At 40.8% G+C, this 21059-nt stretch overlaps 2 protein-coding genes across 3 annotated transcripts in view; one reads left to right on the top strand and one right to left on the bottom strand.

Moving 5' to 3' along the window:
- The window catches only part of CENPP (centromere protein P), a 281077-nt gene that overhangs the window by 210899 nt on the left and 49119 nt on the right, over positions 1–21059 (bottom strand). The gene's annotated exons all lie outside the window — the stretch shown is intronic.
- OGN (osteoglycin) overlaps positions 1–21059 on the top strand; it is a 46039-nt gene that overhangs the window by 15906 nt on the left and 9074 nt on the right. The window contains exons 3-6 of one of the 2 annotated variants that reach the window (XM_053301079.1): positions 9932–10005; positions 10653–10904; positions 18471–18558; positions 20139–20297. In XM_053301079.1, the coding sequence (XP_053157054.1) occupies positions 10704–10904; positions 18471–18558; positions 20139–20297 (448 nt within the window). In that variant the 5' untranslated portion in view covers positions 9932–10005; positions 10653–10703. Of the gene's footprint in view, positions 1–9931; positions 10052–10652; positions 10905–18470; positions 18559–20138; positions 20298–21059 lie in introns of those variants that run through there. The other variant, XM_053301080.1, reaches the window with a different exon arrangement.

Raw genomic sequence — 21059 nt, 5'->3', positions numbered from 1 at the left:
TGCTTCCCAGTAGGGATGATGACAGTGGCACACTTCCAGTTAAATAAATAAATAGGAGGGAAGAGGCGGAGGAGAGGTGATCACTCCACCAGTGAGGGTTATGGGATTGCACAGAAGTAAATGAATCATGATTCAGTTCAGTGCGGTCCCTTTTAAGTAAGTGATTGTTCTTTCTCCCTGCCCTTTGCCTTGTAGTATTTATTTGTTTAACATATTGGTATACCACCCAAAATGCAAATCTCTAGGCAGTTTACAACAAAACAATAAAAACAACAAATAAAAATGTTAAAACATTACAATTTAAAATTTAAAATGTTAAAACTATTAAAATCAAACAATTAAAACAGTATCTAATTAAAAGTCTGGGTGAACAAATGTGTCTTGGCTACCGTTTTTAAAGTTATAAGAGAGGGGAAGGCTCTTAAGCAAGTGGGATTGCACAGAAGTAAATGCTTGAGTTCAATGGGCTTCCTCACTAAAAAGTGCACGGAAAAGGATTGGATTCAGAAATCTGCTCAGCTGCTCTCTGCTCCCTTTCTGTGTTGACAAGCTCAAGTTATGTTGGAAGCAAGTGGAGGAGGAGGGAGGTTTGTGGTTTTGGATCTGTGGGGAGAAAAGGAGGGGAAAGCCAAGTTTTCTCCCTTCCTGTTTCTCTCCCTGCAGCGAGAGCACGGAGGAAGCAAGCATGGGAGTAGGGGGCAAAGAACCTTCCATGCTGCAAAACACTACAATGCATAAAATGTGGGGAAACGCTCCCTACAACGGAAAAATACAGCTACATTCCTGCATCACATTTACAGTGTTGTAGGGCAAAAACACATAATTAAAATTTGAATCAAGGCATGGGAAATGTGAATGGCACCCTGCTGACAATGTGGCAACACGGATGAGGAAACACAGGCAATATGGAGCACATACGTTGTGAATACACTGCCGCATGTAATCTGCAAAATGCCCTGGAGACCTGCAGCTTCAGTCTTTTGTTCCTCCTTGTTCAATGCTGGATATTGTACAAATACTTAAATATCCAGTCATACAATCTCAATGACGTCAACAAAAAGCTTTGCAAAGATTTTGGACTAAATACTGACAGATATCCAAGACAGAGGAAATACAAAAATTCTATATGGGTTGAGATAGGTATTCAGTAAGCCAAAGGCATTTGTACTTGCTGTTTCCTGTACATCTGTGCAAGGTCTTTCGGAACTGTAGCCAAAGATGTCTCTTAATTAAATACAAGCTTTGTAAACCCAACCCTCAGCAGCTATTTAGACAGAGAGAGACAAAGAGGAAGGAAATCCACAAGGAGGAGGAAGATCCTGAGTATCTCCTGCAGCAGCAGACTACAAGGAGGTTCAGAGGAGGGAATCACATCCCACCTGTGGATAGGGTAAATGCAGTTACCACTTTGTGAAATTGCCATCCTATATGGAGCCAAGAGAAAGAGCAGAGTGAAAAAGAACCATTACATCATTTAAAGTAAAAATATACACTTAAAGTAGAATCTATTATTTTGATTTTATTTCAGCCTTCCATCAGAGCAGTACATATTGTCCCCATGCCACCAACCTAGCAAGTAAATTCATTATATTTCTGGAATTCCCAGCTTTAGCACTTTCAGATAAGAAGCATAGTTCAAGCCATTAACAGGTATGGAGAAAAGCTTTTACTAACAAAGCAGCCAATATAATGGGTGATTCACACATGCATCTAGTCAATACACACTTGTTACTCTGGTTTTTGTGTTGAGCATCTGCAAAGTAATTCTCACCAGGAAAATACAATTTTGATGGTCCCAGTCCAAAGCATATCGTTTCCCACTTAGCACTATATACTAGCAGAACCAGCTGCTTTGCCACTTTAGCGTTGAAAGCTAAACACAGGAACATATGAAGGTGCCTTATACTGAGCAAGACAATTGGCCCATCTACTTCAGTACTGTCTACACCAGGATTGCACAATTTTGGCCCTCTTGCAGACTTTGGACTACAGCTCCCATAATCACTGACCACTGGCCACTTTAGCTGGGGAGTATGAGAGCTGTAGTCCAAAAACACCTGGAGGGCTTAAGTTGTGCAGCCCTGGTCTACACCAAGTGCCAGTTGCCAGGGATTGAATCTGGTATCTTCTGTATGTAAGGCAGATATTCTAGAACTGAGCTGCAGCCCTCGCTGGTAGAGAGGTATCTTCATCTGTCCACTGTTCTAGGGTCCACAGCATTGGGGTGGATACTCCAGCATTCCCATTCCCCACATCCTCTGAAATAGCAACACTTCTTCTCCTATCTTTATTGCATGGGGTGGGAAAGGAGAAGAAGAGAAGATCTCCTCACCCATCAAAATAAGGTACCTCAGTCAGATCAAGACTGAAAGGGCTCAAATAGATCATCTAGTGCAGGGAAGGCCAGCTTCTGTATTTGCAGTGATCCCTGTTCTCCAGGCAGTGATCCAGTGGTTAAGGTGCATCTTCTCACACAACTTGTCTCTTTTACAAGTTAGGTTGCATAACATAGTATCCAAGTAGCTACTGATGAAGCTTTTGCATTTAAATATCAACATGTGAAATCTCTCTTATATTAATGCTGCTGCAGCCTCCCTCTGCAGACAGGTAGTTCTGCTGTGTCTCTATATCTGGAGTAATTGAATAACTGAGTTGCATCCAGTGCAGAAACACAACAAAGTTTCGTCAGTCCTGCGGAGCTTGACTTGAGGAGTCCTGCATCTTTTGTAATTCACAGATGCAATTGGTTTATTTACACACTAGCCATTCTCTTGCAGCACACTGACACCCAGTCATTGAACCAATAACTAAATAGTAAAGGGGCAGCTTTGGCTTCTTCCATAAACATTTAAACAGATAAAGCAGAATAGGTGGGGAATCATTTCCCTTAAACAGCAGTCCACTAATCACAACATGCTGCCTCTAAATCCTAGGGGAAGAGCTTTCTTACTCACTAGTTGTCTACTTGCCAACTTCTAAGGAAACAAAATTTTAACAGTTTGCTGTTATGACACTGTCAAAGCTAATTTCTGCAGCAAACCCAAATGATTTGGTTCACTACTAGATTTAAACACCACATTTTTTATTTTCTGTAAATTCAGTTGAGCTAAAAGAATGGCATAATATGACAAGACTCTCAAAAACCCACTAAATTTGTAATGATGACAGAAAGAAAATCCTCTCACACATAGCCCAACATAAACTACAAAACTAGGCCAATGACTAAAGGTGCAACTCCTATGCTAATTGAACAAAGAGGCACCTTTTAAAAAGTGACGATTCTATTTATTTTGGAGGGAGAGAGCTAGGGGTGTAGCCACCACTGTGCAAACGAGTTCAAAGAACCCAGGCCACCAATGAAAAGGGCCACTGAAGCCTGCAAGGGGGGGGGCATGACTCAGAGGAACTCCCACCCCCCCATGCCCAGTTGCCGAGAGCGAGCTCTCTGCTTGTCATTTCAGGCATTGCCCGATAGGACATTTTCCCCTTTCTCTCCAGAAAAGGAGAAAAAGGAGGAAACGTCCTATCAGGCAACCAGCGCTGTGTAAAATGACACGCTGAGCTCTCACTCAGGCTCTCAGCAGCCCGGGTGTCATGCACAAAGAGGGCATGACCTGGGCTGCCGAGAGCCCGAGCGAGCTCTCAGTTTGTCATTTCAGGTAGTGCCAGCTGCCCAACAGGATGTTATCAGGCAGCCGCCACTGCCTGAAATAACAGAGAGTTCACTTGGGCTCTCGGCAGCCTGGACGGAGGAAGGAGGAAGCAGATCACTCTGGGCTCCCCCAGAACCCGAGCCACACCCCCGAGCACGTGACATCACACACACGGGGTGTAACTGGAGGGACCTGCAGTGCCAGATTCAGGCTGCCGTTCAGCTGGCTTTGCGGCTGGGGAAAGCAACTGGCCCTATCCATCCCCAGGACAATATCCCTCCTGTGGCTGTTGCTGGTGCCTATCTTATGTTTCATTTTCAGACTGTGGGCCCTTTGGGGACAGGGGACCATCTTTATTTATATCTATGTAAAGAGCTTTGGGAACTTTTGTTAAAAAGTAGCAAACATATTTCTGCAAGATCTATGGAGGAGGTGTCCAGCAATCCCTCTTGCAGTATTAGATTGGATCAATTTCAATCAGTGATTCCTGCAGATGTGGACGGGCTGCATGGGGCAGTATGGCCTACCACTTGTTCCCTTGCTCGACTTAGCTGCTTCTAACTAGCAGTGAGATTTTTGGAGGTGACCCAGTTAATAACATTGCATTGCTGAGGGAGGATAGTGTGCCTCCTTTTGGAGGAGGTAGTGGTTAGACTGCTTCCCTGTATTCCTTAGCGATGGATGGCTATAGACCAGTCTCCAGTCTCCCATGGTTCGGCAAGGTGATTAAGAAAGAAGTGGCTGACCACCTCCAGGTGGTTTTGGAGGAAACTGATTAATTATCTAGACCCATTTTACACTGACCTTAGAGCTGTCTATGGGGTTGAGACAGCCTTGGTCAGCCTGATGGATGACCTTTACCAGGGAATTGACAGAAAGAGTGTGACTCCCTTGGTTGGGCAAGATGATTGAGAGGGTGGTGGCCAACCAGCTCGAGCCAGTTTTGGAGGAAACTGATTATCTAGACCCATTTCAAACTGGCTTTAAAGCTGGCTATGGGGTTGAGACAGCCTTAGTCGGCCTGATGGATGACCTTTACTGGGGAATCGACAAAAGGAGTGCGACTCTGCTGGTTCTTTTGGATATATCAGCTGCGTTCAGTACCATCGATCATGGTATCCTTATGAATCATGTGGGAGAGTTGGGGATAGGGAGCACTGCTTTGCTGTGGTTCCGCTCCTATCTTTCGGGTAGATTCCAAATGGTGGAGATTGGTGACAGTTGCTCCTCAAAACAGGAGCTGTTATATGGAGTCCCTCAGGGCTCCATTCTGTCACCAATGCTTTTTAATATCTACATGAAACCGCTGGGTGAGGTCATCAGGAAATTTGGTGCTGGCAGTTATCAGTATGCTGATGACACCCAAATCTACTTCTCCTGGTCATCCTCATCAGGAAATGGCATTTGCTCCCTAAATGCCTCCCTACAGGCAGTAATAGTTTATCCTGGGTGGTCTGGTTACCACTGGCCGACACTGCGCCAGGTTGTCAAGTGTGATTATGACCTGTGTTTTAGAGACAGAGGGGTGGAGTGGGGAAAGGAATATGTGGGATGGGAATATGTTAAGTTGCATGTTGAAATGTTTCTGCTAATGCATATTTACATAAATAAACCTCTTCTATATTCTTACATTCTTGTGAGTCCAGTTCCTGTTTGTGCCCTCAAGAACCCATGTGTTAAAAATACTGTGTGTGTCACTGTGTGTATAGGGGAATGGTGCATAACTTGCAGCGGGGCGTGGGATGGCTCCAAAGGCCTTTAGGTCCAGGCTCCAAAATTACCTAAGTGTACCTCTGTATATTAGCCAGCTAATGGCGCAGAGGGAAATGACTTGCCTAGCAAGCATGAGGTTGCCAGTTCAAATCCCCACCGGTATGTTTCCCAGACTATGGGGAACACCTATATCGGGCAGAAGTTATATAGGAAAATGCTGAAAGGCATCATCTCACTGCGCGGGAGATGGTAATGGTAAACTCCTCCTGTATTCTACCAAAGAAAAACCACAGGGCTCTATGGTTGCCAGGAGTCGACACCGATTTGACAGCACACTTTACCTTTACCTCTGCATATTATGCCTGTTTTAAAACAGTTGCACTGGCTGCCGATGTGTTTCTGGGGGAAATGTAAAATGCTGTTTATATTACCTTTAAAGCACTGAATTGCTTAGGTCCAGGTTACCTTATAGCAGGGGTGGGGAACCTTGGCCCACCAGCTGTTTTTGAACTACAACTCCCATCATCCCCAGCCTGGGGATGATGGGAGTTGTAGTTCAAAAACAGCTGAAGGGCCAAGGTTCCCCACCCCTGCCTTAGAGAGTGCCTTCTTCTGGATGATCCCCACCGCATGTTACGGTCATCTGAGGAAGTCAATTTCCAATTACCACTGGTCAGCCTGGAGGTGACTCAGAGGCGGATCTTCTCTGTAGCTGCTCCTGGGTTGTGGAATGTGCTCCCACCAGAAATCTGTAGTTTGAGTTTATTGTTGGCCTTCAAGAGAGCCCTTAAAACTTATCTGTTTGGCCTGGCTTTCCAGGGTTTTTAAACTGTTTTATTTGTTAATCGTTTTAAACTGTTTTTCAAATTGTTTTGTATTGATTGTTTTTAAAATGGCCAATTCATGGGTTTTGTTTTTGTTATTGTGGTGATTGAATGGGGCGGTATATATCTGCAGAAGGAAAGCAGCAAGACAGATAAAGCTGCAATTATTAATTAGAGATGGAAAACAGGACAGAAGAGAAAGGTTTCGATTCAGTTCTTTCCAATTGAATTTTCTGTCCAACCGTAACTGTTATCACTCATTACTTTACTCTCTGGTCCTTGCAAGAAAATAGTACACAAAAACGTAAGGAACAGATGGCAATGATTGACATCATCCGTATGCCATTTGGAGACAGTAAGGTAGCAGCTCAGCTGTAGAGATTAGGGATGTGCACAAATCAATGTTTTAAATTCAATTTGTGCCCAAAACAAATCACCCCTGATTTGTTTTGTATTCAAATCTGTTTTTACTTATTTTGAAGATTTCCACCATAGGAAACAATGTGGATTCAAAGTTGCCATATCCTAACCCTAAAATGGATCCCCAGCTTTCATTTAAAAAAGAAGAAGCTAAGCTCTAGTCATTGTAGAAGTGGAGACAGAGCAAAATGTGCAGTCATTATTTTGCAAGTGTTTGGATTCTTTGGTATATAATAACTTTTCCTCATAATGAATCCCTATGAGAATTCATTGCACACCTTCATTTCTTCTGTTCATTTTGACTGTCACTAGACAGTGCCAATTGTCAACTGCCATGTGCCAACTACACCACACAAACCCCACAAGGCAGTGGGGTACTCATTTTAATTTTTAGGAATATTGAAATGTTTAATTATTTGGTGTCTAATAACTTTTCATCATAATGAATCCCTATGAGGGTTCATTATACGCCTTCACTTCTTCAGTTCATTTTGACTATCATTGGACAGTGTAAACTGTCAACTGCCATGTGTCAGCTACACCCCGCCAACACTCCCTCACACACACATACACTGGGGCACTTGGTTTATTTTTTAGTTATTTTTGAAGTGTTTAGATTCTTTGGTGTCTTCATTACACACCTTAATTTCTTCTGTTCATTTTGACCCCACTGCTTTGCAGGTAGGGGGTGGGGAATTAGTGGCATCCCATGTTCCAACTACCCCACAAGCCACCAGGTACTCAGTTTATATTTTAGGAATTTTTGAGGTGTTTAGATTGTGGTGTGTAGTGAAACCTTATAGGGATTCATTATGAGGAAGGGTTATTAGACACCAAAAAGCCTAAACACTTGGAAAAAAATCCTAGAACATAAACTGAGTAGTACCCTACTACCTTGCAGGCGGGAGTGGCGTGTAGTTGGCACATGGCAGTTGACACTGTCGAAAAGACAGTCAAAATGAGTAGAAGAAATGAAGGTGTGTAATGAATTCTCATAGGGAGAACTCAACTCCACTTCTACAAGGGCTAGAGCTTAGCTTTAAAAAAAAAAAAACGAAAGCTGGGACTCTGAGGGAATTAGTAGGAGGGATCAGAATCTCAAATCAATTCGAATCGAATCAGGCACGATTCGATTTGTACCCAAATCCAGCCAATGGACCACAGAGGTGATTTGTTTTGTCTGCAAATCACCCGAATCAGCTAGATTCAGGTACAAATCAATTTGTACCTGAATCAATTTGCATCTCCCTAGTAGAGTTGGTATGGTAGTGCTAGATGCATTCCCGTGCTTTTTCTCAATCATGACAATGGGAAAAGATAATGGTAGTGCTTCTAGCACTACCGCCTAGTCTCTACAGATTGGGTGGCACCACAAGCACTACTACCTCCACAGGGCTTGTGGATCATGTCATCCATTGACTACATATACTAGATTATCTTGATCTAGTATAAAGCTAGTAATGACTAAGTTCCATTGAAACCAATGGTGCAAGTTAGTCACAACTAATTCAAGACCCATTGCTTTGAACAGGACTTTGTCATAATTTAATTTAGCTGAATCAAGGCTCAAATTTACATATATATGATTTCATATGTACTCTGCAACTTTATGCATGTATTCTGGAGAGGAAATCTGTCAGAACAAATAGCCCACCAAGCCATATTTATCTGTTACATATGGATTTTGAGTGCATGCCAACTATACACTATACATTTATTTTCTTCCAGTAGTGCTCAGAGAGTTTAAAGTCAAGTGTTAGATAGGATGGTGCAGTGAGATGAGGAGGATTGATAATGTTGTCCAGAGCTGATTGGATGGGGCAGTATATAAATGTAATACAAATAAATAAATACGTCATATTCATATTTGTCGTATGCACACTTACTTAGGAGTAAGCCCCAGTGGACTTTGTGGGAGTTACTTTTGAATAAACATGCTTACAACTGCACTATGAGATACTTAGATTTTAAATTACAATTATTCCCAATCTGCACAAATTATTAAGGGGAAACAGTTATGTTCAAAACAGATTCATATTTCAATTTGAGTCACCTGGAGACTCTGGAATTCACTCCCTGATGAAATAAGAGCCTCCCCTTTTTAAAAGTATGTAAAAATACATATATTCACCCAAGCTTTTTAACTAGACTTGGGGTTTCAAATTGTTTTAAGGTTTTAATTTCTGCCTTAATTTGTTTTATGTTGCTGTAAGCCCAGAGACAGAAGTTTGGGGTAGTGTACAAACAAACAAATAAATATAAATATAAATATTTTAAAAATGGAGCACCATAAGCGCAGATTAGAAGTCAACAGATTTACTAAACTGAAGTATCCACCTCCAGCTGAGATGGAGTTCCAGAACAAACAGCTGGTGTCTGAACTCTGGCTTTTGTGGTGGCAATAAACAGTCTACAACCTCATAGCTTCAAGATTTTTTTTTAAACTCCAATTTAAATTATTCTCAGCTGATACCTTTTCTAGGTCACCAAAAGGAAGATACAACATAACATCAGTAAATACACGAACAGTTTTAATTGTTATATTCCTTAACAATACAAACGTTTGCAAATCTTAGTCTTGTTTATCTTCATCAGTGCCTGTGTGTATAACAATGAGGGGTTTCCCCCCTTTCATTTTAACAGATATGCAATAATGAGAATATACTTCATATTTAATGAACTGCCTTCATATATAAGGCTGCTTCTATCCGAAGCTATACTTTCAGTGAATATTCATCATAGTGCTTTCTACAAGGTTAAAGGCAGGAATGCTAAACAGATTTCTAAAAATGCAAGTATATTTTTAAAGCTGAGGAAGTATCTCAAATTTGTCAGCAGAAAGCAGATCTAGTAAGCAATTAATGCTTAAAAAATTATATGCAAACTAAGAGCTTGAATTTCCAGTATGTATCGAAGTACAATGCAATGTTTTACTACACAAAGCAGTGTAAACAAAATGGAATGTGCAAGTTTCAGCTACATACTTCTGAAACGGAAGACGGCTTCTTTGTCTCCCATTAGAATGCTAAACTAAATAAAAAGCACATGACTTTCCTTAAGCCTTTATTGCATGAAGCTGCAATAAAGTTGCAGTTACTAAGCTGCAGTCAGTTCAGTAAAAACAATAAGAGCAACTTGATTAACAGATGGAGCTGGATCTGCTTCAGTACTAGTTAAACAAGATCAACTGAACATTTAACATTATTTTGTATACCAACCGGTCTCCAGGATTTTACCTCTTACTCTGTGGAAAGAATGCTGACACAGCCCTCCTTCTTACTCCACAGAAGTGATTTTAAAGACTGTCATTTTTTGTTACAGAACCTTATTTTCCTCTATTGAAAATAATCCATGACTTACTCTTTTCTGGCTATTTGGAATTAACTCACAGACAAGTAAGTTTACTATACTCAGTCACAAAGGACCCGATCGGCTAAAAGGGTAGGTGTGTCCCTCTCCCAAGTTATTTTACTTTTATATTAAGTTATTGCAAAAATAACTTTTATTATATAGTGTCTTATTATATAGTATCATATTATATCATTATAGAACTTCCCTTCAATGTGATATGCATACTCTTTGATATTTAAATGTATTTTCATTTATTTGCTTGCTTTAGTTTTCAGAACATAAATATGAGACAGCGAATGAGTTCTATAAAGGGCTTTTGCTATACAAAATAGTTCTTGACAATGAAAAATATTCTTTTCCCTCTCAGACTAAGCTCAGCCCCATTTCTTTCTTTTTTAACTGTTTCTTCACCATACAGGCAAAGTCTCAAATTACATTTTGCAAATACTTCTACAAGCAGTCGAACTCACAGAACATTATAATCTACAGCTGTATACGTCTTCTTTTGAAAAGTTTTGAAAAGGAATTGTACACTGTACACTAAATTAACAATTCTTTTAAAAAGAAGTATTTAAATAAAGAAGACTAAGAGTTAAATCATCTTTCCATGTTCCTTGTGCATTAGAAATTGCTGCCAAATAGTCTTCTAGGCTTTAAATATTGTTTTGACAGATTGCTTTTTTATTTCCAGTCACAAAGAAATCCTTCTCCTTCTAGCTCAATACAACTCTAATCTCCTGCAATGAAGACTCTGCAGAAATTGTGTCTCTTCTATTTTTTTATACCCTTGGTGAAGCTAGCACCACCTAGTCAACAACAATTAGCCACATTTTATGGTCATGGTTTGGCTGCTCTTGAAGATACAACACTTGAGGAAGATTATGAAGACACATTATTTAAGCAAGATTATGAAGACAAACCACAGAATGCTGTGAAAAACAAGGTATTTTACTTTTTTCCAATCTGCAGACTTATATACTGTATTAGCCATCTATGCATGTTCCATGGGTAAATAAAAAATAGGAAATAAAGGCAACATGAAGTGATCCAAAAATATGATAATCATAAAGTTTGACAGCTTGTGTCTACTTATTTTAGTTGCAAAAGTGTCTGCTCTCATAGAAATATGAAATGTGTCACACCATGTGAGCCAAACAATGAGTCAGCCCAAATTTGATTTAATGCATGATTTGTATTTCTTTTCTTCTCATAATATTATTTTTCAGTCGCATCTCATAGAGAGACCTTTTCCCAAACAAATACACTGACTTTTCTAAGAATCAGACTCAACTACCTGGACATACTGAGGAGACCTACTGCCATGAACATATTTTGTGGCCTTATCATTGTCTCATAGCCTCAGCCTTCACCCACCCCCATTTGTAAAATATAATTAACAGGAACCTATTTTGAAGACAAAGATAAGACAAGACAAAGATAAGACAAGATAGTAAAGCAGTTTGCACATTCAGTGTGCTAAATAGTGGCACCTCTACAATCTCCAGTTATTCAGGTGAAACAGAGGATTATCAAGTCTAACAGCTACATTTTGCTTGAGGGCAAATAATACACTCAGTGTTTTGTACACTCTTAAGCATCTGCCAGTTAGCAGTATTTAGGTTGCACATGACACACGATCTTACAAGTGTAAGATCTAGGGAACAAAAGCCTTGTGGTGACATTTAAAGCCAACAGAATGCTATAAAATAAATAACAGAGTTACCATTTGTGTGTGGCATGTTTAAATGCAAGGTGGGAGAGCCCTCAGCATTACAGCTGAATAAGAATAAGTAGTGGATGAGAGAATACTGTATTTCCACAACAGCGTTTTTCAAATGAATAATTGTCAGAAGGGGGAGCAATTTTGTTAACACACATTTCCATGTTCATAAAGCTACTTAACTGTTTCCTTAACTTCCTTTAAAAGGTGTATGTCTACTAATACTATGTCTACTGTTTTAAAAGTTATTTATCTAAGTAGTAATATTTTAGGAACAGTAAAAAGCTTCTCTTTACCACCAGATGACATTCCAAGGTAATGAGCTTCAAATTACAATTTCCTCTGGATATGCAACATCTTATGAATCTGTTTAATCAAAGATGCTGAATTTTCAGAAGTCCCATATGGCATAACTGGAAGAGGCTTAGAGAAGAGGAGCCAAGTTATTAGAAGTACTTTTGTGTGGGGAGAGGCTAAGCTAGAAAATGTTCCAGTTTAAAATACAGTACAGGCAGTAAAGACTTATGGTGAGTGAGCACTTTAAATAAAGTTAATATGGACAATTGCTTCTCCTATTACTAGAACAAGGTACATGCAACAGAATTAGTCACCATATAGTTAGCATACAACACATTAAACCTTTTCCCAGCAGTTACTGATATCCCATGAATCTAACTTTTAGAACTCATGTATGAACGTGGTTCATGTATATAGTGCAACACAATTATCCAGCATCTCACCTTTTTGAACATATATTAAGGATTTCAGTTGCCTTTTACAAACAGGAGTAATATAAAGGCAATGGCCCACATGTTGCACAGTGATATGAAGCCTAATATGGGCTCTGCCCTTTTGGGGAACGTAGAGACTTGGAGTGCTTGGCTGCACAACAAGCCTTCAGAGCAGCACAGTTTCTCAAACTGCATGGCACACTAGTGTACTCTGAGAGAGAATGTAGTATGCTCTAATCATCTATATATTTATTTCTCTTAGATGTACCTGTCGCTAATCCATGTGTGGCAGCTCTTGCGAGAGTTCGCGAGCAGAAGCACCGTGGTGATTGGGCAGTGGGGGTTTCATATGCAGATAGGGAGGAGTAGCCTGTGATGGATGAGGCCAGTTGGAATGCAACTGTTACTAGTCGGAAGATGTTCTTGATTGTAGAAGAGAGGAATATATATATGGGGGGGAGGGCAGGGGTCTGCAAAGAGAGGGGTCATGAGGGAGGAAAGAGCCCCTTCAGGAGAAGGATGCTGCCGTTATGTGAATTAGATGAGGAAACAAGATGAACAAGATCTGTTAACTCAGGGAGGGAGGGTGGGGGAGGGAAAGAAAGAAAAGAAAGAAAGGAAAGAAAGACAGACGGGAAGAGCAAGTGGAGGGGAGAGAGGAAAAAAGAAGGGAGGAGAAGAGAGAAAGAATTAAGGGTGAAGGATGGGCCCGAGCCTGTCAGTAGCCTGAGGAGATCGAACGGCTATGGCAGCAGTGAGGAAGGACCCGGTAAACCACTGCTGCTGCTCCTGGTGGAAGGAGCAGGGCTTGGGTGAGGGTGGGTGGGGAGGTCTTTGGGGATAGGAAACTGCAGCTTGGACGATAGGTGCCAGCAGCACTGCAGCCGTGACCAAGAGGGGTGAGAGGGATGGAGGAGTGACCAAGTGGGGTGAGGAGGATGGAAGCAACCAGATTGAAGAGGAGGAGCTGGAGTGCAGCTCAGGTGAGGGTGAAGAGATCTCTGTGAGGGGGACTGACAGGGGGTGAGAGGAGCACTCAAGTACTAGTGTGCAGATGCTCTGCACAGGTTAAGCTAGTATATATTATTTCTTAAGCACCAAAGAAAAAAATCAGTCTGCTTGCCCACAGACTGATCATATGTTAAATTAAGACAAAATGTTAAACTGATCATATGTTAAATTCCTGACATATAGATTGATCATATGTTAAATTCCTGACAAAAGTCTATGCCACTGCTGAAAGGTGTGAGTAAATCCCAGCACATCATAGCAGTGTCCAGAAATAGCTCAAGGTCCATAGCCATACCTCTGCACATGCTTTGCATGCAAAAGGTCCTAAGTTCCATCCCTGGCAACTCCAGTTTGAAAAGCATCACATAAGAGATGATGGGAAAGACAGTTGCCTAAGACTCTGGGGAACTTCATTCAGGGAAGATATTGGCTTGAAGAGCTTGTGCGTGCTGGTACACTGGCAACTTCCAGAAGACAGGGGCAATGGGGTGGCAGGGAGGTACACTGCCACCCTGATGGGCTCTGAAAAACATGGACACCGGCGGGGGGAAAGCGACGGGAGGGATAAGTGCACCTTTCCCTGCTCTTAGAGACAGACCCCTGCCACCTTCGAACCGGTGGAACAGCCAGTTCTTCAAACCTGTTCAGAAGCCCATAAAGGGCCTCTGAACCAGTTCCGTGTATATCCCTATCAGGAGAAAAAATTATGCACATGTGATATATAGTTTGAGTACAGAGTGAGTCCAAAGTACTAGGCCTCCAACTTTAATCAAGTAAAATATTACACATTAGCAATCAAAGGTTGGAAAAATATTAAAGGTGTGTTTCAGCTGCCAAAATATATATATTAAAAAGGCCAAAACCACAGACAGATGCAGTCTCTTGCTTGTTTTTAAAGATATATGGATAAGAAGAAGAGCAGGCATGCTTCTATGTAACATGCCAATCTCACTAATGTGGCTGTGAAGTTTCTTTTGGAAACTGCTTTGAGTCCCAAACAATAAGCTTCCTATTGTCAATTGTGATGTCCTTGGACCTCATATCAAGTGGTTGGGACGTAAGAAACTTGTTCGTCATGCTACACCACTACATAATGCCACCGTATGTATCAGAGTGATACTCGCACAGAAGGTTTCCTCCCTTTCCATAGCAACAGAGAGAGCATGGAAAGGACAGTTTACAAATCTCACACTCCACTAGCTGTCTCAGCTATAATGTTAATTATATTACTGAGCCCACTAAGGAGACCTAGTAGGGCAACTGCTTCAGGCATTACTTTGGTACAGGAGGCAAATTAGGCATGTGGAGCAGAAGCAGCAGATTCTTCTCAACTCTTTCTTCCACTCTCATTGCAAGGCAAGACAAAGAGCAGAAGTGTGGAGGTCCTCCATACACTCCCTTCCACGTCATGTCCTATTCGTATATCTGGGGTTGGGTAATGAACACCCGACCTCTGTATACGCAGTAAAAATCTGGCAAAAAAGGGGTTAAAATCACATATCTGCAGGTCGGGTGGCCAAAAATGACCTCTAAGGTCATTTCTGGCTGCCATTTTGAGATTGGGAACCACTTTACGGCTCGTTCTGCAAGAAAAGAAAAATACACAATTTCAGCATATATTTGACTCTTGGGGTCACTGCAGGACTGCTGGAGATGCACAGAACATGATAGGTAACTTTAGCGTGCTTTTTGACCATTGGTCCACCCTTGGGAACTTAACCCCCAGATTTGCATTGCCCCAATGCTTCTGTATTCACGCTTTCAGTATCCGCAGCACTAGCTGGGAACGGAACTTCCATGAATACTGATGTTTTCCTGCACATGTTTTGCTTATCCTATTAAGAATGGGGCTGGAGGCTCAATAAAGCTGCCTCAGGCACTGGTATCACTAGTTTACTTGCAATATTTATTTTTACATTTCTACCCCATTCTTCCTCCAACGAGGTCAGAGCGATGCTCTGATACCACAACCACCCTGTGAGATAGGTTAGGCTGAGAGCTAAGTGACTAGCCCAGAGACACTCAGTGACTTTCATGGCTGAATGGATATTTAAACTCTTGTCTGTCTCCCTGATCCCTGGCCAACACTCTAACTACAGCTTGATCCCCCCTCCCCTGATATTTTCCACCAAGTAATGTACACAGTTGATTGATTGATTAAGTGCTGTCAAGTTGGTGTCGGCTCTTAGCAACCACATAGATTCTCTCCAGGATGATCTTTCTTCAGCTCGGCCTTTAAGATCTCTCAGTGGTGCATTCGTTGTCTTCATAATTGAGTCCATCACCTTGCTGCTGGTCATCCTCTTCTTCTCTTTCTTTCAACTTTCTCAAGGGAGCTGGGTCTTCACATAATATGTCCAAAGCATGATAGTTTGAGCCTGGTCATTTGTGCCACAAGTGAAAATTCTGGATTGATTTGTTCTATGATCCATTTGTTTCTTTTCCTGGCTGTCCATGGTATCCTCAAAAGTCTTCTCCAGCACCAGAGTTCAAAAGCGTCAATACTTTTTCTATCTTGCTTCTTCAAAGTCCAGCTTTCACATCCATAGTGTGTCACGGGGAAAACCATTGTCCGAACCATTCTAATCTTTGTAGGCATGGACACGTCATGGCATCTAAATATCCTTTCCAAGGTTTTCATTACAACCCTACCAAATGCTAGTCTGTGGTGTATTTCTTGACTGCTGGATCCTTGACTGTTGATGGTCGATCCTAAAAGGCAGAAGCTATCCACCACTTCAATGTCTTCATCATCAGTTCTGAAGCTGGTTGCTGTACCTGTTGTCATTAGTTTAAGTCTTTTTTACATTTAGTCATAGTCCCATTTTTTCACTGTACTCCTTGTCTTTCATTACTAGAGCTTGCAGATCATCCGCATTCTCAGCGATCAGAGTGGTGTCATCAGCGTAGCGCAGGTTATTGATGTTTCTTTCTCCAACTTTAAAACCAAGCTCATCTTCTTCCAATCTAGCTTATCTCAGTATTTGTTCAGCATATGTTGAATAAATGAGAAAGTATACATCCCTGTCTTGCTCCTTTGCCGATCTGGAACCAGTCTGTATCACCATGTTCCGTCTGGACTGTGGCTTCCTGTCCTGTGTATAGGTTTCTCATGAGGACAATGAGATGTTCTGGGACGCCCATTTTCCTAGAATCCCACAACTTGACATGGTCGACACAATCAAAAGCTTTTCTGTAGACAATAAAGCACATGTTGACTTCTTTCTGGTATTCTTTGGCTTTCTCAATTATCCAGCGTGCATCAGCAATGATGTCTCTTGTTCTTTGGCCTTTTCTGAAACCAGGCATTCAGCATTTCCCTTTCCATGTAGGACTATAATCTGTGTTGGATGATCCTGAGCATTATTTTGCTAGCATGTGAAATTAAAGATATTGTGCAATGGTTTGCGCAATCTGTTAAGTCTCCTTTCTTTGGTATGGGTATGTAGACTGACCTCTTCCAATCTGTTGGCCACTGTGTTGTTCTCCAGATTTGCTGGCATAGTTTGGTTAGAGCCTTGACTGATTCTTCTTCTGTAGCCTGCCATGTTCCTATAGCTATTCCATCAATTCCCATAGCCTTCCGACTTGGTAATGACCGGAGTGCTGATCTAACTTCATCTTCCCGTACTAGAGGTTCTTGCAAGTAGGAAATATCTTCTAGAGTATCATAGATGTTGACGTTCCTGCTGTACAGATTTTCAGTATACTCCTTCCATCTCTGTTTGATCTTCTCTGAATCAGTTATTATCTGTCCTTTGGCATCCCTTAACATTCCAATTCGGGGTTGGAACCTCCTGAGTTCAGAAATCTTTTAGAACACTTTCCTTGTTTTTCCGTGTCTATTTCCATCCTCGAGTTTTTTTACATATGCCGTTGTAGTATTGCTCCTTGTCTCTTCTAACAGCTTTCTGAAATTCCCTATTAAGTTCCTTCCTGAGGTCTTTATCTTTCTTGACTTTGGCTTCTCTCCTCTTCTTGGCAATTTCCATTGTCTGTTCTGATATCCATTTTGCTTTTTTCTGTTTCTTGGTCTTTGGCAGTCTCTTTTCGCAATACTGCTTCTCTAATTAAGTGATTGTATGGATAAACCAATCTATATGTATAATAATCAGTTCCCTTTAGTTATACTCTGAGTTGTCACACACACAGTGATTATCAAAGAAACACAGAGCAAGGAATTAGTTGGGGCATGGCAGGGGAAAGATGGTGATGCACTGTAAATGCATTATTCCCCTATCCCACCATCCAGTTTTTATTAAAGAACTTTACTTAAATGTATGGTATACAAAAAGATTCCAATTGCAAAATGTCTCACACAGTAACATTTACAAGCAACCTTCATTATCTGTGGATCCATTATCCATGGTTTCACGTGTCTCTGGTTGGGTGACTGACACCTGACCTCGGCATTAAGACTCATGTATCTGCAGGTTGGAGGGTGAATGGAAATGACCTTGGAGGTAATTTCCAGCCACCATTTTTAGAAGTCAAGCCATTTAGTGGCTCTTTCGCAAATAAAGTGGAGACCCCCTGCAGAGCAAGGTACAGTAATTACTTTCACAAGTTTTTTTTAACCTTTTTTTAAAAATACAGGAACCTAACAGCCTGTATTCCATAGGCACAATGCCATGTTACTTGTGGTAGTAGGCAAGGAATGGAATCCCTGCAAGTAACAGGGTACACATGTGTTCAGCATTAAAAAGATGAATCCTGTTCTATAAAATAAATTATACTTAATATTTGTTGCCAAAACTACACTTGTTCCAGTGAGCTGAGCAATTTTTATCTTTTATTTTTACAAGATAAAAAATTTTATTTTATCTTTTTATTTTTATTTTTACATATAAATTATTTGTATTCATTGTGAGATGTCACAAGGAAAGTAAGCAGTATTTTTTTTTAGTTATATCGTATTCTGTTTCCAACACCAGGAAAAGTTCCAGACAATATACTTTTATTGACTTGTAAAGGCTTTACTACCAGTATTATTGAATATTAATACTTGCTGTGACTGTATGTGTTTTTATAACTTCCAATGTAAAAGGAAAGCAATGGTATGATCTTCTCCCACGAAAATGAACTTCAAATGCAGAAAGATGAAGAGGTATCTAGAGAATCAACTAATTATACAGGTAAGTTTACACCATGTTACGATATCAAGCTTAAAAACAAGAACAGCTCCCCTAGGAACACAAGATGGTATACACAGCCATTAGCATGGTTATTCAGTCTGCCAAGAGCCTGGAGCAAATCACAACTGCCCCAGGTAACAGCCACATGTGAAACAGTTCTGCTCTCCCCACTGATCACCCTTCTTTTATCTCCAGTATTTCTAGCTGTAGAGATAGACAGTGACAGCTGGATGTGCACAATCTCATCCACAGTAAGCTTTAAAGAAAAAAACTCTGCCAAGTCTTAATGCCTAGCACATGCCCACAGACATCATACAGCTGCTTTGCCCAGCTAGAACTTGGTCACTGGCACAAGTAGGACACCAAGCAAAGGTGGTGGCAGCAACAGGAAAGGTCAGCCACAGAACTTGTCTGGCAGCGACTCGGGTTTGGGCCTTCTCTGTAGCTTCTCCTGAGCTTTAGAATGCACTCCCTTCCAAGATAGGAGGGTGCAGCAGGGGCCTCAAACACATCTTTTTTGCCAGGCTTTTAGTTGAAGTTGGTTTTAAATTTATTGATTGATTTTAACTTTTTTGTTTTAATTATTTGTAATTATTTCTGTTTGTAAACCACCTTGAGATCTAATAATTGGTAGTATATAATGTGATAAATAAATCAGTTGGTTATGTCTAAGCACCACTAAAGTCAATGAGACAAGTCAGACATGGAACCTACTGTAAGTCAAGACTAACTGTTTTGATCTTGCCCTACGTTCTCATCTAGCTCTAGTATTAATATATCTAATGCAGTAAAATATTAAACACAAAGTTGACCAAGACAGCAACAGGCCTAGCATACTCACAGACATGACTAACAGCCCCATCTCAATTAGTCTTCAAAAGCCTGGCAGAACAGTTTTAAGTTGCTGTCTGAAAGCCAGAAAATATGGGGTATCATGGAGCTTTTGGGGAAGAAAATTCCTGAGCTTTGGACTCCTGAATGCTCACTAGCCATACCTCAACCAGTAATAGCACAGAGCAAAGCCTCCCCAGTGATCTTGATGGATAGATTTGCATGGCATTCTTACAGTAACTAGTGTACAAACCAATGAGGACTTTCAAATTCTTGTTAACTTTTAATTGCTGAAAACAGGGAGCAAATGGAATTTTAACAAAATTGGAATAATATGCCCCATCTCACAGACGCCTGATAACAATCTGGCATTTTGTACCATCCACAGTTTCTGAATACTTTTCAAGGGTGGCCCCAGACAGAGTGCATTGCAATAATCCAAACATCTAATTATTCTAAAATTTTAAGTATCTTCCATAATATTCTGACATGAAGTTGTACTGCATATGAAATCCTACAAAGTACTGTACTGTCATTTTATAGATAAGTTTAAGAATAAAGATGTCAGACAAAATATGTGGCTGGTAACAGAGAATGAGAGCCTAATGTCTGAAAAAAATAGCCTAATGTCTAAAAAAAATAGCTTAATGTCTGAAAAAATGTATGTATAATTATTTGAATGTAGCATACTCATCCCTATGACTGCAAGCTTTTAGTCTTATACAGAAAATCAAATTATTCACTTTCAGATTTGGGCACTTGTCTACTGTGCGCTTGTTTAAGTGGTTCAGTTTACTGTGAAGAAACAGATATTGAAAGTGTTCCAGTTCTACCAAAGGAAACAGGCTACCTTTATGCACGTTTCAATAAAATCAAGAAGGTGAAAGTCTCTGATTTTGCTGAAATTCGTAAGTAAATATTTAGAACTACATCTTTCTTAACTGGAAAATACTGCAGGCTTGGGTAAAGCATTCAAAATAATACACTTTGGTTATTTCATTATCTGTCTTTTCAGGACTACGTGCTACCACTGTATAAGGTAAATTACAATTCATTCAGGAAAATGTACTATAATCCTTCTAAACTTGTTACTAGTTACACCCTTCTAAACTTGTTTCCAATTGAAAAAGAGGGAGAAGTCAGAACATGCAAGCCTGCAGCCAGGGGAAGCCCAAGGTATTGCCAAGGCATCAAATGTTGCCTTGTCCCATGTCCCTGATGAGTGTAATCCCCCTTTCAAAAGTAACCCTTGCAAGCTTTGAAAGTGGTTCAATGGGTAGGAAAAAGAGAAGGTTGCTAACAGACTCCTCTTTTCTCCTTGTGCAGTTTGCAAAAGTCAGATTGATCCTAAAGAGCTACTCTAATACTCTGCCACCTGAAGTGACTGCCTCACCTTGCCTCATTAAAAGGCTGCCCTGCAGGGGCATTCCCAGTTGCCAAAGCATGGACTGGAGACTGGCTCAATGACTCGTGTGGCACAGTGGCTCAGAGCTTAAGCTACAAATTAAGGCATCTCTGTTTCAAACCATCTCTCTCTCCTATGAACTCGGTACATGGCCTTAGGCAAGCCACTGCCTCTCAGTCTCAGTGCTCCTGACTACAATATTATTTCCTTCTAGGGTGCCAATGGGTGGCCCCATGCCAACCAACTGAGCAGCAAAATGGGATCA

Source organism: Hemicordylus capensis, chromosome 2, assembly GCF_027244095.1.
Source record: "Hemicordylus capensis ecotype Gifberg chromosome 2, rHemCap1.1.pri, whole genome shotgun sequence".
Lineage (NCBI taxonomy): Eukaryota > Metazoa > Chordata > Lepidosauria > Squamata > Cordylidae > Hemicordylus > Hemicordylus capensis.
This window is presented reverse-complemented; position numbering and strand designations above follow the sequence as displayed.